Source organism: Pimephales promelas, chromosome 7 (assembly GCF_988280905.1).
Source record: "Pimephales promelas chromosome 7, fPimPro1.hap1.1, whole genome shotgun sequence".
In the NCBI taxonomy this organism is placed as follows: domain Eukaryota; kingdom Metazoa; phylum Chordata; class Actinopteri; order Cypriniformes; family Leuciscidae; genus Pimephales; species Pimephales promelas.
This window is the reverse complement of record NC_142775.1, coordinates 27,920,536-27,938,338: the sequence shown is the minus strand read 5'-3', so window position 1 is coordinate 27,938,338 and position 17,803 is coordinate 27,920,536. Positions and strand designations below refer to the sequence as shown.

The window sequence follows — 17,803 nt, the reverse complement described above, 5'->3', positions numbered from 1 at the left end:
CTAAGAGAAAATGGCCTTTGAGTTAATTCTTTTGGTCCCTCTTTTCAATTTGCATTATGGGAGATTGATTTGGAAACATTAAAGGAGAAAATCAGAGAAGCAGAGCTTCCATTAGAGCCCGGCCTCCAACAGTCACACGCTCTCTGAGAAGCCACACTGATAACAACTCAGGTGTGGTGGAGTTAATTAGAAAAGAGGTTTCTGGAGGGAGAGAATGTCCTCCACTCCATACGTTGTTGGTTTTCAAAAGTGAAAATTAATGTATTTGCTTTTTTGAAGTTTGCCAAATGCTTTGAGTGGAGCGTCACAAATCAGCAGCTCTGGGTCATTGGTGTCAGATTGCAATCGTTCCAGATCTTCCCTTCGATCGCCCGAATGAACTACTCGAGCTCCTCGTATTGTGTGACTAGACAGTAAGTTAATTTAGAGACTTGCATTAAGCTTTCGGCTCCACTGCCTGGAGCAAATTAGATGAGAAGAGTTTATTCATTTAGCATTTTAGCAATTAGCAGAATACATTAGCACGCTGATTAGGTTGAGTGGGAAATGAATGCGGCGGTGTAGCGTTACCCGGCATGTGCACCATCCTGCAGTTGCACTCACGCAGAACCTCAAGAGTCTCGCAGCGCAGGCGGCAGGCGCTGATACTGTAGGTATCGTAACCCGGGATCATCTGCTCACTGGTGGAGCGGCAGTTCCCCCAAGGCTGGGGCAGGTAGGTCAACTACACACAGAGAGGGAGAGCAAATGAGAAGAGCAGGGAAGATAAAGTGAGAGGGAGACAAACAGAAAAAATGCAAATTAAGTATGCATAAAAGCAGCGTTCTCAAGCTGAAGTGATTGACTAAGCGGTACGATTTTATTTTTCTATAATCTCTGTCACTTGGATGTACATTACAATATGGAGAGAAAAAAATCAGTCACTACTTCCATTTCAAGTAAAATTTCTCTATAGTTCTCTATAAATTTATCAGATACATAAGGTACAGTTAAAGTTGGGGTAGCCTACTAGGACTTGGACTGCAATTGAAGAGTTCAGATGCAAAAGCCTCTAAATGCCATTTGAAATTTTCTTCTTTAATGATGATTTTTATCAAACTTGTATATTTAAGTTCAGTGATTTCACTTAAATGGCAATGATAATTACCTATTAATTGTTATTTAAGTGAAATCACTGAACTTAAATATACAAGTTTGATAAAAAACATCATTAAAGAAGAAAATTTCAAATAGCATTTAAAGGCTTTTGCATCTGAACTCTTCAATTATAAATGAACTCAAATTTAGACGCATTTGAGCGGACTTGTACTTGAAGAGTTCAGATGCAAAAGCCTCTAAATGCCATTTGAAATTTTCTTCTAAAATGACCATTTTTATCAAGCTTGTATATTTAAGTTCAGTAATTTCACGTAAATGACAATTAATAGGTAATCTTCATTGCCATTTAAGTGAAATTACTGAACTTAAATATACAAGCTTGATAAAAATTATCATTTTAGAAGAAAATTTCAAATGGCACTTAGAGGCTTTTGCATCTGAACTCTTCACTTGTACTTGAAATTGGCATGGACACAGTAACAACATAAAATTAAGATAAGACATTACTAAATGTCTCCAACTCAAACTCAATTGTTTAAGGACCTGAACTCAACTTTGACTCGATAAGATGGACTCGGGCCCAACACTAGTTGAGAAGGTTGAATTTCATCATAGGTGGTACTTGGCCTGAAAAGTTTGAGAATGATTCAAGAGAAGGGTTATACCCTTTGCTCTTGACAGGATACAAAGGTCTGGAATCCCGGAGAGACTCCAAAGCCTAGCTGATGGATGTAGGGTGGCTCATCCTGACTGTGGATCTGAACACGGATTCCTGCCTCTAAAGATGTTTCATCTGCAAAAGAAATATAAAATAAAAATAAAACACAGAGGTAAGAGAGCAGAACTGCCAATATGAATGGGAACACAAAGATAAGCCTCACATTTCCCCTATCAATACAAATGGGGGAAAAAAAACAACATCACAAATATCAAAAATCTAACTTAACAGCTTGTGCAGGCACACTTCTGAGAAGCAAAAAATATGGGATGACTTTGCAACTTTCGGACCAAAAAAAAAAAAACATCTCTGTGTGGCATAATAACTCACTTGTCTCTTTCCAGATAGGCAGATATTCATCCTGCTGGATATCCAACATAATCTCCAGCCCGTTTCCCATTCCTCCTTGTTTTGTCTTCCTGGAGGTTGTTTTGTTGCCATTGAAAGTATAGCATTTCCCATATCTTGTGTAGACCTATGAAAAAAAAAAAAAAAAAACAACAACACAAATGATTCATTAAAAATGTCATACTCTGGCATTGGGGATGCCATAACAACAAACAAGCTTCAATATTTAGAAGCCATAACCTTTGTTATTATAAGATGCCTTTTTAAGATGCGTATGATTAATTGGGGAAAAGACCACTTTAAACATCAAGAGTTGTCAAATCAGACATTCATTAAAAGTTTAACAATGTATCACCTTGTCAGTAGGCATTTGTATTTGGAGACATAACAAACAATGTTTTTCTGTCTCATTCCTGTCAATTTCATTTTCAATTGAGGTGAGACAGTTCTACAATCCATAACATTAGCATGCAATACGTTTGTTCCTCAAGAGGAAAATGAATTGTCCACATCCCCAGAAACATATCTGCCTCAAATGAAATCATCACATCAAAATAAATTGCTCCATGTCGGTAATATTGACAAGAGTAGACTAGATCAAATGCAATAACTTTTGAAATTTGACTTAATATTCTTCCATAAACCACAACCACTAAAAATAAATAAATAAATAAATAAATAAATAAAAGCATGCAATTTGTTATTTATATAAGTTCATGTCTTTCTTCAAGCAAAAGTGACAAAAAGACTATTATATTATTCAGGTACAATGCATCCTGACGCACAGGACTCAATGGAATACTCAAGAATAAAAGACAAAACCACTGACACATAAATGTCAGGAGAGAATGGATCAACAAAAAGCACAGGTGGATAAAAAAAGAAATCTTAGTGGGTGTACTACCTTGTAACAATTCGTCTAGTATTCACACCCAGACTAATTGCCACAAGATTTATATTAGGGAGCAAACCAAAGTCATTTTGTATCCACCATTTTTTGAAACATATAAAACATCTCCAGTTAACTGGCAGAGCATTCATTTTGTTCCCTATTAAATAAGAGATCTAGCATTAAATGCTTTTAGTTTTAAACTCAAGCTGAACGCTCATTGCCACTGCTATCAGTTGCATATGTTGTTCTCTTGTGGCGCGAGCGCAGTCTTCACTCGGATGCGCTCTTCAATCTATCGCCGTTGTGGAGACTCTCTATTCACTCTGGTGAAATCACTAAATAAAATGCACACAAACGTTTCCCTGCTTGATATAGACTGTAACCACTGATGAACATATTCAGTTTTGATGAGAAAAACAAAAACAAAACAAAACAATATACTAGCGTGGATTAGAACCTGCAACCTCTGACACACTTGGAAAAGGATCTACCACAAGACTATTTAAGAACTCAAATAACATTCATATATAGTCATGATATATACGCGCACGCTTCTGTCTCTGCGTGCATTTCATATTTGAAGAGTCTTTGTGCAGTTTACAGACACTATTCAATAACGCAATTAGAAAAATGTACTTATAATTATTAATAAATGACTTACATCAGCTGCATCCGTGTGCTCCTCGAAATGAAACAGGTAACTGAGGTAACTTTTCCAGGTTAGATTTGTGATAAACTGGAAGTTTTATCTTGAGCTATTTGTGGTGTCTTGGCTGTGCACAATGGAAACATTTCCACCCATTTCGTCAACAACCACAAGAAGGTATTAATTTTGTTTACTGCTTTTAGGGAAAGGTCCCATTCAGTCCACTCCTAACATTTACCCAGGTTCGACAACATGAGTTGATTAAAGATGACCAATCAGCTTTGTTATTGCGGGTTTGTATTTTTGACTGGTAGTACATTCTTTGCCATACTTCCATAGATCACTTCTCAAATTATGCCAATATGCAATATCAAGTAATTTTAGAGTTTTCAATCTCCCCAGATGTCCACTAAGGGGACTATGATGTGAATAGTGTAACATAGCTTCACGTTGACTGGACAAGAACATAATTTGGAGTTTTTGTCCTTGTCCTTTTGGTAGAATACCAAACAGAAAACTGTTCTTCATCACATAGTGGATGCGTGTAGGGTCCGCAAATTCATTGCATTGTGCCTTGTGAATCAGTTCTTGTAACTCTGGGTCGTTTTGTTGATCCGTGGCAATCTGAGTTAGATCTACTTACAAGTTGCTTGGTAGTACATTGGTGGCTTTCATTACTGCAATAATTTTCTGAGGAGTATGGTTATGCACTCTGGACAATACGTCAGGCACCACATTGCATTGACCTTTACGATACTATTGTGAAGTGAAAGCCTTGTAATCTCAATGTTCAATGGGTGAGGCATGATGAAGGCTTTGGGTGCTGAAAGACCCAACGCATTCTCATCCTTTAACGTCATATAGAACGCTATATGACAAAACAGCGCTATACTACACACATAGCACCCGTTATCGTTAATATAACACGTGCTGTGAGGGCTAAGTTTAGGTATGGGGTAGGGTGTGCGTGTCATATTCACGCTAAAGGATTTATAACGTCTTGGGTTCGCGTGTTATATTAACGATAAAGGGTGCCATGTGCGTAGTATAGCGCCGTTTTTGCATATAGCGTTCTATATGACGTTAAAGGATGAGAACGGGCTGAAAGACCCATGTCAGCACTGACTGGTCCGTGATAACTGTAAATGGTTGACCCTCCAAATATGGCCTCCACTGTTCTACAGTCCACATTACAGTTAAACATTCCCATTTCAGAAACAGTATGCCTTCATAATATACATAAGGCATAGGAGATGACCTTTTCTTCACCTGCTGTTTCCTGAGTAAGCACTGTACCTAAACCAACCTCACAACAAGCATCTGTTTGCACTGTGAAAGTTACATCATGCACATCATCTAAGCTATTTTCCCTTTCCTCATCTTCTTCTTCATCAATGTACAAGTTGCTGAATGTGTGTAACGTACCCAAATGGGTCTCTTCTGGTTATACATGTCTTAGATGAGAAATCCAGTTCAGGATCATATTCATCCTTTCCCAGAGCAGCCTGACTTGCCATACTAAAACATCTGAAAAATCCACTGAACACAAGAGATTATAAATGCCTACGGGTCCCTGTTCGGTGCCAATGCGTAATAATTTGTCTAGTATTCACACACGGACTAATTGGCACAAGATTTATATTAGGGAGGGAACTGCCGGCTAGGTTCTGTGTTAGTCTAAATACTCAGTAAGACAAGAAATAGATGCAAAAGTGAGTATTATTCATAAAAGAAAGAGGTATACCACCATCAATACATGATAGGAAATCACACATAGCATGCCCAGAGTCAAATGATTTCAACGAAGGAACAAGTCACACATCAACAACACTTTACAAAAGCAGTGCAAAAGTTCTTATCTGGATATAGGCAAAAATGACAAAGTCCATTCAGTTGTACTTAAGTGTAAGGAAGTCTGGAAATGCAATGGCTGGAATCAGTCCGGTATATTCCATCATAGACCATATGAGCAACTAGACTTTTCTCCTTGTACACTGACCCAGAAGATCACGAGGAGAATAGAAGTAAGTAGTTAAACAGTCCTTTTGAACAATCCTCCTGGATATTATCAGTAGGACTAAAGAGTCCTTCTACAAACAAGCAAACAAAAATTAACATCATACTATAAACACATAAAGAAAACACAGAATCTTACATTGACTGAGCAGAAAATCCCATAGATGGCGAGTCTGGAATCTAAATGGGGGATTATCACGCTTACGGGTTTCATGGGCGGGATTTGTCAATTTTGTGCATGTCCACTTCTGACGCAGTTCAACAATGGCTGAGGCGAAGGCTATATATGTCACTGCTCTGTTCCACTTTGTAAATCTAACCAACAACGCCAACCCTACTTAAGCTTTGGATTCCCGACTGAATTGAGTATAAGGAAGAAGTGGATTAAAACTTTAAAATAAAACAAGGTAGCACGTTTATTTGCAGCCGGCACTTTAGTGAATCAGACTAATTTACCAGGGATGACGTATAAATAAACTTAGTGTAGTCTGTCATCAGTTCGCCAGTGAGATTAGTAATTCAACAGAAGTGGCAGTGCACATCACTGAATCCGGAAGTACCACGTATCAGCGTGATAATCCCCTATAGACCTTATGTAGCCCCCCCCCATTTTCAGCGTTGCGCTCGTTGTCTTTTGACTTTCGGGTATGTATTTCCACAGCGATCTTGCATAGGTTTGAATGAACTGCTCGTAAAAAAATTCCCGTTCGACATTTGTTAAGACATCTGCTTTACAATGCTTATGATAAACATTACAATGCTCATGATAGCTTTTGTTAACTCTAAATTCACTTTAACAGTAAATCCACTTCACCAGCTAATTACTCCTCAACAGCAATGCCATAGAAATATACAGAACCGGAAGTTCAAAGACAATATTCTAAAGATGACGGCGCCCACGTTTCTCTGGTGCATAAGGTCTATAGTGGCCCGCAGACACCTTCTTCTTCCTTGGTGTTTTACGACAGTTGGCATCCAAAAAGTTGCATTACTGCCATCTACTGATTTTTATCTTGTCATTTCATACTCATATTCGTCCTTCCAGTCCAGTCCTCTTTAGAAAATAAAATAAATATTTTTTTTCCTTGTTCACTCTTACCATATTCTAATATATTTTTAACATTATATTATCCTATACCAATTTCTTAAAAATTATGTTTCAACTCTTTTGCCTTTCTTGGGTAAATTTCCTGCATGACATAAAAATGTGACTGACTGTTTCCTCCTCTTGACATTCATCACATAGTCCTGTGGGATGTTTTCCTAAAATACAAAGAGTTCCATTTAACTTACTATGTCCAATTCTAAGTCTTGTTATCATAACTTGCTCTTTCCTTCTATTTGACATCTCTCTTACAATACCTACTTTATTTTGAATCCTGTAGCCTATAGATGTCTTCCTTTACTTTCCTGATCCCATTGACATTGCCATATTTCCATTACCCTTTTCCACTCTAGATTCTTACCTTCTGATTTTGACAATTTAATTTCTATGTCAATATGCTCTTTTTTGATGCATTTTTTGCCAATCTATCAACTTTCTCATTTCGGCACACAGACACCATTCTGTTCATCTTCTTTTATCATTTCCTTACTGATATCCTAGATCAATAAGCACACTACCTCCCCCTAGTGTCAGGTAGTAGCTTTACATACCAAAGAGAAGCTAATGTGACAGGCCAAGACTGTTACAACAACCTCACAATACAGGAAAAAATCACTTTTCATTAAATATATTAAATAATAATTATTTATGACCTTTACTTCTTAACGTTTTCAGTTCCTATCTTTAGCTAACATGCCAAATCAAAACACTACCATAAATAGAAACAAAGCTTAATTTGTAGGATTTATTGAAAGCACAAACAAAGAAAGAAAGAAATGTTACAGTAGAAAGACTCTTGGCAAAAGTCCAGAACAGCACTGGTCTCCAACATACTTTGTATTATGGAAGCTGGTATCAGCATGGGATGAAATTAAAATTAAAAGTCTGTCCTCATTTATTCAACCTCAAATCACTCCAAACTCTATGGTTCTCTCTTGTGAGGCATTTAGAAGAATGAGGCTGAGCCACTCGTCTATTTAAAGTGGATAGTTTAAGTCGAAGAAGCAAAATTACTGAAATTGAAATAAAAATAAATTCAAGCAATAGAAATATTTAATACAAACACAAATGACCAAAAAAAAGACAAAAGCACACAAAGTTACTAAAACTTAAACTAGAAATAAATGGAGTGTCTATTTACACCAAGTGAAAAATCCACCTTTTGACAGAGGCTATTTGCACTAACTCCGCCCACCATAGACCAGTAACGCATAAGAAATGCATGCTGGTTTAAGATGATCTTTTCATCAGAGTGACTGACAATAACATTTTTTTTTTTTTTTGTAAAAAATCCACCAAATTTCTCCATCAGCTGAGATGTTCTGATGAGAAGAGACCATTAGGGGCCACACTTATATGTATGTAACACATGGCTGTTCATTTAGCAGCCTGCATGTGGATTCTAATCTCAGCTGGCTCCGTGCTGAATCAAAGCAGGGCTCTCTGAGCAATATGGGCGTGCAGTAATTGCCAGCTGCAGCTGTGGACGACACACACCACACAGCTCTAATTGAGGCTGGAGATAGCCAGTGTTTTCACAAGCAGACGCTGGTCAAACAGGGTACAAGAAAACGGATATAAACATAATTTTACATAATCAGACTGTAAAAGAAAACACACAAACACCACCATAAATGTACTGTTTAGTTCATATAAAGTGTCACACAAGTGTGTCAAATACATTGATGCAACATGATTAAGTAAAGCACTATATTTTATAATATATTGCATAATCCAATGAAAGAACATTTAAAAAGGTCAAAATGTTAAATGTGGCATTTAAAATAATCATATTAGTCAGCATCAAAGCCAGATTTTCAGCATGATGCCTTTTTGAGTGACATGAGGTGTATTAAATGTAAGAATGGACATTGGAGGCAGAGATCCGGCAAATTGATCGACTAACTGATTCAGTCCTGTTTATTGACTTTTATCTGGTCCGATAGAAAACCTGGGGACTGCATAGAAAGAAAAGACCTCTCGTTTCACAGTTTTGCTCTGCAACTTCAACTTTCAGGGGACAAACATTTGTTCCTTTTTTTGGGGGGATGGGGGGGGGGGGGCAATGGAAGCTTTCCCATCATGCAGCAGTGGAAATGGCTGCTGGCACATTCTCCTCTGCCTCATTTCTCTGCTTTAGAGCCCAATGCCCAGAGTGCCTCTGATTGATGGACCATTTTTTAACATCTTGTCCAAAGTTCGCAAAGGTAAACAGTCCAACATTTGTCTGTTCCCAGAAACAGCCATCCAGCCTAGTCTGTTACTAAATCCTCCAGGTGCACAACTCCCACTGTCCGATGAGTTATGGGCATTCTATTATACATTTAAAACATAAATCTAAATATTTTTAGCAATTTCTAAGCAATTTCTGTTGATACTTTAAATCAACACTGTTGATATTTGAAATCAACCCCAAACAAACACACCTCTCCCTTCATTTCTTCACCTCAGAATCCATGAATATGCAATGCAAGAGCTGAAGAGATGCAAAATAATGCTCCGTGAAAAATAAAGCAAAGACGACGAATGAAAAAAAAAAGAAAAAAAAAAAAAAAAGGAAGAGTTGGTTGTCAGTCACCAGCAGACAATGGCACTCAAAACTGTCCAGGTATAACAAAAGCATATCTTGTTTCTGTGAAACAAAGCAAAAAGGTTACTTAACGTAACCTCGGTTCTTTCTAGAAGAGGGAATGAGTTTGCTTACACTAGGCGAGAGCAAAGCTTGAGGGAGGAATTGTTCAGTCATTCCTGCTTATATTCAGTATACAGTGTATTGTATATGGTATACAGTATATTGTATATGGATTGAAACTGATATATATATATATATATATATATATATATATATATATATATAAATCCTTTAGCAACAGATCAGTGGATTGAAAGCATTAGTTCTTCCCAAATGTAAATATGTCATTACAAAATAAATGCTTGTATAAGTACAGAATGTCCATTTTTGAATAAACAAATTTTCCATTCTTGCAAAAACTATTCTGAATGTAATGAATTTGCTGAGATTGCAGTCTTCCCAGAGGTGGGGAGTATAATTTTGTTGTGACAAACATATAATATTTGCTTACCTTTGAAACCATTTCACATTGAACCACTAACCCAAGCTTTCAGTTGCAACCTTTGTTGTAGTAACGCCTGACTGCAAAGCATTTGCATAAATCTCCCCTTTTCACTAACATCCAACTTAATTGGGCTTAATATCTAGCTATTAACTGTCCTCAGCTACAATTTCCCCTCTAAAATTGCTTTGTTTCTTTCCACTTCCACTCAGTTTGATGTGCCTTTACTGTCTTTCTCTTCCTGGACTGAATTTCTGCAAAAAGATGAAGTAAAACCCAAAGCCTCTCATTTATGGCAGGTATATGACAGATTCCACTCTCGACTGGTCTTCAATTATCTAGGGAAGCTACATAAGAACTTCAGTTTCTTAATATGCAGGATGTGAGTTGGACAGACTGAGAGTTTAAAATTCAGTTCTGGTGTTTGAAGGATTTGAGCTAACTGCCTCATAAGAAATTTGTACGGATCAGAGTGCTTGAGAGTGTAAATGTATCAGTCATTCCCTGGTCCTATAAAATGTGGTGGTTTGATTGACAGGATAGTGATTTAAACATTGACCCAATCGATATATCTGAAAGGTTCTATTGCTGACTGAATGTTAAATTATTAGAAGTTAAAGGGTTAGTTCACCCAAAAATGAAAATTAAGTCATTAATTACTCACCCCCATGCTGTACCAACCCCGTAAGACCTTCGTTCGTCTTCGGAACACAAATGAAGATATTTTTGATTAAATTTGAGAGCTGTATAACTACCACATTGGCTCCTAAGGGACTGCCTCTTGACGGCCCAGAAAGTCAATGAAGAAAATGTTTAAATATCCCAAGTGACTACCGTGGCTCAACTATATGTTTATCAAGGGACGCGAATACTTTTTGTGCGAAAAAACAAACAAAAATAACGAGTTTATTCGACTATTTCTTTTCTTCCTTGTAGGCCAGAACGAGACTTCCTTAGATTTCCACGACGCATGCGCGAGAATTGCGATCTGAAGTAGTGTAAGCTGGTGTAAGCAGATCGCAATTCTCGCGCATGCGTCGTGGAAATCTAAGGAAGTCTCTCTCTGTCCTACAAGGAAGAAAAGAAATAGTCGAATAAACTCGTTATTTTTGTTTGTTTTTTCGCACAAAAAGTATTCGCGTCGCTTGATAAACATATAGTTGAGCCACGGTAGTCACTTGGGATATTTAAACATTTTCTTCATTGACTTTCTGGGCCGTCAAGAGGCAGTCCCTTAGGAGCCAATGTGGTAGTTATACAGCTCTCAAATTTAATCAAAAATATCTTCATTTGTGTTCCGAAGACGAACGAAGGTCTTACGGGGTTGGTACAGCATGGGGGTGAGTAATTAATGACCTAATTTTCATTTTTGGGTGAACTAACCCTTTAAAGGTGTCCTTGTAAATAATCTGGGGTGCGTTTTCCAAAAGCATTTTTATTCAGCTATGTCCGCAAGTATAAGTATATAATCGAATAAGTATATTCGTTGCCAAACTAGAAACCAAACAGATGTGACAGAACCCTGGCACTAACACCTAACCATAACCATAACAAAGAGTCTACTGACAGTCTACTACAGCTTACTAATACTCTAATGACATTTAGATTACATGTAGTTGAATAGTTACTTATAGTTAGTAGAATGTCTAAAGTGGAGTATCGAAATAAAGTGTAACCCTTACTAAACCAAAACGGTGTGGTCTTGCTACAATTAATTCACGCCAGGCTATACCTTAAAAATTCGCTGAAAACTATGTTTTAGGCAACTTCAACTATAGTGCAGAAAACTCGAATTGCAATTAATTTTGACATGTCATTACATTAAAGAAATGCACAGCAGATATAAATACTGTGTGAAATAGTCTTATTATTAAATGTCATGCAAATACTGCCTCTATAGGCAGCTCACTATAGGTTTTAGAAGAGTCTTTCTTTTACCTAACATATCAAAATCTTCAGAGTAAACGGTTGAGACTTTTAAACAGTCAGACTAAACAGTTGAGCCAGAAAGTGCCGTACAGCATTACGCTCCATTAGTTCAGCTTTTGTGGGCAGCCGCTCATCTCTGCATCTACGGTATCTCTTTGGCAGGCTATCAAACACGTTATATTTATTGTATCAATTCTTAACTTCATTAAACAACTGACTGGCAGTATCTTTTCCTAAGCAGCTTATCCCTCATGCACACCATGCAGAAAAAATGGGCCATGTCTCGAGGACTTATCGACAGCGTTTTACACTTGTTCTGAGAGGATTATCACAGTTCTTTATCTTTCTGCATCAATCTGAGGTGGAAATGCTCACACATCCGACACAATCTGACACTCACATAAGACATTTCAACACAAAAGTATGTCCCTCTCCAGTGAGAAGAGCCTCTCTATTGTCATTGTTCATAAGCTGAAAAATACATCAAGTAATCACAGTAAAGAGGTCTATCAGTCAAACATTTCAAGGTCTAAGGGAGCATGAGAGCGTCATAATAATATAATGAAGAAATCCTTTCAAGATAGCATTAAAGCTTTCCATTACAATATAAACTGAGAATACTAGCTGACATATTGTGGCCCCTTAAATGAATATTTTGGGTTAAAACAAGCTATTGAAAGCATCTGCATGATGTTCTCACTCTTTGCACAGTTTATGAAAATAAAAATCATGCACTTACAATGCATTGACATGCTTTTATGTAATCTTTAGGTAAATAGAAATTGCCAAGCAAATGTTTTTGGTTCATAGCTAGCAGGTATGCCTATAGTGGATTTAGATGTGTGGATGTATTTGACTCCTGCACTCTTCTTTAAGGTGGGATGTCATCATGACTTATTCTCAAACTGTCGCTGTCCTCCTCAACACTATCATTTAGACCTCTACAGAGACTGAAAAGTGAAGCGAATGAAACACTGAAGCATCCCTCTTTGCTGCCGCACCATTTAACACAGTCTCATCCCAAAAAGTCATATAACTGACGTCTTGGGACGTCTTTTGACCATACGTCAATATCCGCCTTTTTAGGGCCCCCTTAAACGTCGGTAGATGGCGATCCCGGGCTGTCATACAACTGACGCTTTACCTTTAAAGTCAGTTAGGTTTAGGGTTAGGTTCAGGTCTGGGGTAGAGTTAGGATCCCATAACCTCATCTACCGACGTTTAAGGGTACCCTGAAAAGGCGAATATTGTCGTATGGTCAAAAGACGTCCCAAAACGTCAGTTATATGACGTCTTGGGATGAGATCGGGTTGCACCATTAAAAGGCACATACAGTAGCCTAATGATAATCTCAAGGGACCCCGAGGTAAGCTTCCATCGTTCCTGTGTCTACATGTTGGAACATGCCAGTTAGCAACAGAACTGGGTTTGGCCGCAACTCTCTTGACCTCGACCACAAATTTAAACCACTCTCTCTGAGTCCAAAAATAAACACTTATTATAGGTGTACCATGGTGATTCACGATTCAGGATACTGACTCCAGTTCTCATAATATGGTTTCGGAACGAGATTCTCCAGTGTTGAAGTGCCCAGAGAGAAACACATTCACTGGCAAACCACTGCAAATATAAGCAGGAAGAGTGCACTCGCTGGGAGATCGCCATCACACCAACACTGGAGAATCTCGCTCGTCAGAGTGGCAACAGTTCAGAGATGGCTTATGGAGTAAAGAATAAATTTGGCTCCGAAGCGAAAACATATTTGCAAGTTGCCGGCGTCATCCTTTATACCCATGAGGTGGGGTGGAGTTGCGCTATGAAAATTCCACAGACCCATGGTATTGCTTTGCCATTGGCTCGTTTTGTAATACTCTAAATTGATAGGCTTTATAAGCAAAACCCCATTCGTCGTCATCCGACGATACTCGGAGTGACAACGAAAGAGAACTGATGATACACTCTCTGCCCGAGGGTGGTCAGATAAACTATTTTACTTGATAGTCTGAACCGGAGCTCAGCTGAGTGGGGAAATTTGCAGCTGTGCAGCTTGTGTGGGTCTGCAGACCATGAGAATTATTTTTATTTTTTTTTTATTTTTATTAACCATCTGCCATATGGGCCATGTTTGGATTTACTTGTCTCCTTTTCTCCACATACTTTACCACTCAGTGATTGTTGACCGTGCCTGCAAATAAGCAGCAGCTGTCACCTATGTTTTTGAGGCGCACTTTGTTTCCTTCAGTTTTAATTAAGATTTAGCTGAAAAGTAAAGGCAAATAACTTCCTTAGGTGCTATCAGCATGACACCTTGTTCATATTAAAATGGTAGGAAAATATAAGTGAATTAAGTACCCTGGATGTTCGTGTTTTTACAGCCTTGGGATTCAGACAGCATACCAACACTAGACAAACAGGTTTAATGTTTTAAAAGTGCTCAGAGTCCAAAAGTATTTGTGACAGTGTATTGAATGTCGCTTCTCTCATGTAAATAAGACATGTAACACTTGATTTATTCACAAGGTGGTGCAATAGCCACAAAATAACATACTGTATAAACAAAACAAAAAAATAAATAAAATAAAGTATTTGGGATCTGAAAAGTCCTGGTCAAACGGGGTTGAGCACACTACAGTGTAATCAGATAAAATGGAAACCACGAAAGCTTGATTTGATGTGAAATGTTCGAAAAAATATAAGCCTGTCTGTCCAGAGCTTTCACCTATCCATAATGGGACTTTGCCTGAATTTCTGTCTCTTCTAAATGAAGAGATGTATCAGAACTGCTGGTGTGCTATTAGTGGTGTGGAGCAGGGCCATCCTCGCAGATGTCCAGCATGTGGACTCCATGCTTGCCAAATTGGGATCACGAGATGGCAAGGTACTCCAGCAAGGCCACTAAGGCTCCCCAGCATCAGGGCCGAATGGATGGTCAATACTCTCTTTCCATAAAGAGCTGCTAATAAGCTTAGCTTTCTCAAATACACATCTAAAAAAGTTTCACACTGCTGACTTGCAGCTGTTTGATTTGCAAGTTTATCTGGCAAACATGTCTTAGATGTTTTTTTTTTGTTGTTTTTTTTTTTGTTTGTTTTTTTTTTCCTAATTCCCTGCTGAATGAGTGACAGATGTTTTTGTTGGTTGCATTGTATGGCAAAAGTACAAGATTCAACATCAGAGCCTCTTACAAGCTTTCAAATGATTTGGAGTCCTGAGCACAGACGACAAATGGAAGAGGAATAGACATATGAAATATGTTTTTTATGGTCTGTCTTGTATTTTTCTTTCTTACATTTTTTAATGAAATAATATCCAGCTGGAGTGGTGCATTTTCTCCTCTCATTTTTTTTTTTTTTTTTTTTTTGGAGTAAGATATTTGTTTTGAAATAAATTGTATTAAGGAGAGGTGCATTAAAATTGGATAGAAAAAAATGAATTTCAAATAAATGTTGTTCTTTCTATTCATTAATGAATCCTGAGGAAAAATCATCACAGTTTCCACAAAAATATTCAGCAGCACAACTGTTTTTTTTTTGTTTTTTGTTTTTTTCAGAATTGATAATAATAATGAAAGCAGATCAGCAGATCGGAATATTATAATAATTTATAAAGGATTATGTGACATTAAAGACTAGAGACTGAAGATTCAAATTACTTTTTAAAATATATTCAAATAAAGAGTTATTTTAAATTGTAAAAAAAAAAAAAAAAAAAAAAAAAATCACAATATTACTGCTTTGATCAAATAAATGCAGCCTTGGTGAGAATAGCTTTGAGCTGATAAGCACGTTTAAAATATACAACCTGTCTTTCCTGCGACAACAGAGCAGAAATATTGATGGCTTATCTTGCATTACACATTTTTGTCCAATCAAAGGCTCTTGTGATTTTTAAGGAAGTTTGTTTCAGAAGAAAAAAAAGTTAATTATGAGATAAAGTTTAAGATAAAAAAACTAAATAAATTAAAAAAATAAAGACTTTTGCAAGAAGAAATTATTGTGAGTTGTAAAGTCACAATTAATTGATATGTACCCTTTGTATTTCAATAGGAAATCCAACAAAGGATGGAAAACGTCACTTGTTAGGTAGATATTTAAAAGGAATGCAAACAGAAAAAAAGACTGTTTTGGTGTCAACAAAAATGAAGGAGAACACCAATGTCTATTCCATTCCACTGTAAAAACAGCCTCTCTTCCAGTCTAATTCATGTGTTATTAACATGCGTCAATAGCGCTGAACTATTCCTAGCCAAGAGGGTGTCAAATAATGTTCATCTGAAAAAATTGCCTTGCTTGGCATTTGCATTCGGCGCAAACATCATTTGAATTTTTCATTTTATAAAGGTTCTTTATGATTTTGCATAAGCAGTAGCAATGACAAGTGTTGGTTAGCCCTGATTCCACCTGTGCGCTGTGCAATTTAGAGGGGTATAAGTGACACGAATGCCCTCACTGATAACTTCAAAACCTATTTTTTTTTTTTTTTACCATATTTTTTTTTTACCATCAAACGCTGACATGAGAGGGAAGTTAATAGATTGATTCACCTATGAGCCCCAGACAGTCTGGAGCTGAGCAACATGCTTCAGTATCTTCCCCTTCATTTGGACTGAATGACATTAAGATTTTGCTCAATTAATCTGATGCACCAATCTAATTCATTATGGAGCTGTGAACAACTACTGTAGCAGGGTGAGAGTCAGAGTCATGTTGAATTCCAGAGAGTTTGATCTTGTTTTGATTATTTTTTCAATCAAATCTCAAGGTCGTGAAACAGGGGACCAGGGAAATGGAAATCTATCCCTTGGTACCCACCACAGCAGCTGACAGATTTTGCACAACTGAACCTAATCACAGCAGAATACAAAACATTGCATTTCATCACTGAATGCATTAACAATTCCCAATAGCACACATTATATATGTAAACAGCAAAGCGTGTTGGCGGTGAGATAAGAAAATGCTTCGATTTAATGCTTTGAGATGGTAATCTTGATACACAGGTCTATTACATGTTAGTGAGGGCATGAATTTGCAAGTCACAGGGATTTTGTCATTTTAAAAATGTTTAACTGTATCAATTAGTCTCTGGTGAATCAATTTTTTTTTTTTTTTTTTTTGCTAATAACCTGAATCTATTTTGACTGGTGAATAAACAAAGGACAGAGGTCTGAAAATATCCATAAAAATTTGATTTAGAATGCGAGACGAAATAATTTACCAAGCTGCCAGGCATATGCAAGCTCTTCTCTCTCTCACTGTCTATCTCTGTCACTTGATGTGGACATACTGTCCTGTAAAAGGGGAGCTGACAGAATTTTATGTGACTGCCTGAGATGAAGGGACATAATTAATAATGGTCTAGGTCCAGTATGGCATTCAATTCAGGGTTTAATGAATCAGCTTTAGTGTCCTTAGTTCACCTTGCATGGTTTAACATTTGCTATTATTTACCTTGCTCTTGTTTTTATATTTTCAGTTTTCATTTCATTTAGAATGTTGGCATCAGCATCTACGAACTCAGGCATGTGTAAGTACCGATCTTTTATATCGGAACACAATTGGTTAGATGTGCAAGTAAGTGAACAAAAATGCCATAAAAAAGAATAATAAATATAAAAAGCTAAAATGGATCTAAAACTGATGGAAGGAGTATTTGAAGAGTTCAGATGCAAAAGCCTCTAAATGCCATTTGAAATTTTCTTCTTTAATGATGATTTTTATCAAACTTGTATATTTAAGTTCAGTAATTTCACTTAAATAACAATTAATAGGTAATTATCATTGCCATTTAAGTGAAATTACTGAACTTAAATATACAAGTTTGATAAAAATGATCATTTTAGAAGAAAATTTCAAATGGCATTTAGAGGCTTTTGCATCTGAACTCTTCATTTGTGAAACCTGTTTGAAAACAGACATTATATTTCAACACTGTTTGGTGATGAAAGTGGTGCAAAAACAACACACAGCATGAATGC

At 37.1% G+C, this 17,803-nt stretch overlaps 1 protein-coding gene across 1 annotated transcript in view; it reads right to left on the bottom strand.

The window, feature by feature from the left end:
• The window catches only part of asic4a (acid sensing ion channel subunit family member 4a), a 100,807-nt gene that overhangs the window by 12,326 nt on the left and 70,678 nt on the right, over positions 1-17,803 (bottom strand). The window contains exons 2-4 of the mRNA XM_039656035.2: positions 2,147-2,291; positions 1,764-1,891; positions 571-724 (exon numbers count right to left, since the gene is read on the bottom strand). Coding sequence (XP_039511969.1) covers positions 571-724; positions 1,764-1,891; positions 2,147-2,291 — 427 coding nt within the window. The remainder of the gene's footprint in view (positions 1-570; positions 725-1,763; positions 1,892-2,146; positions 2,292-17,803) is intronic.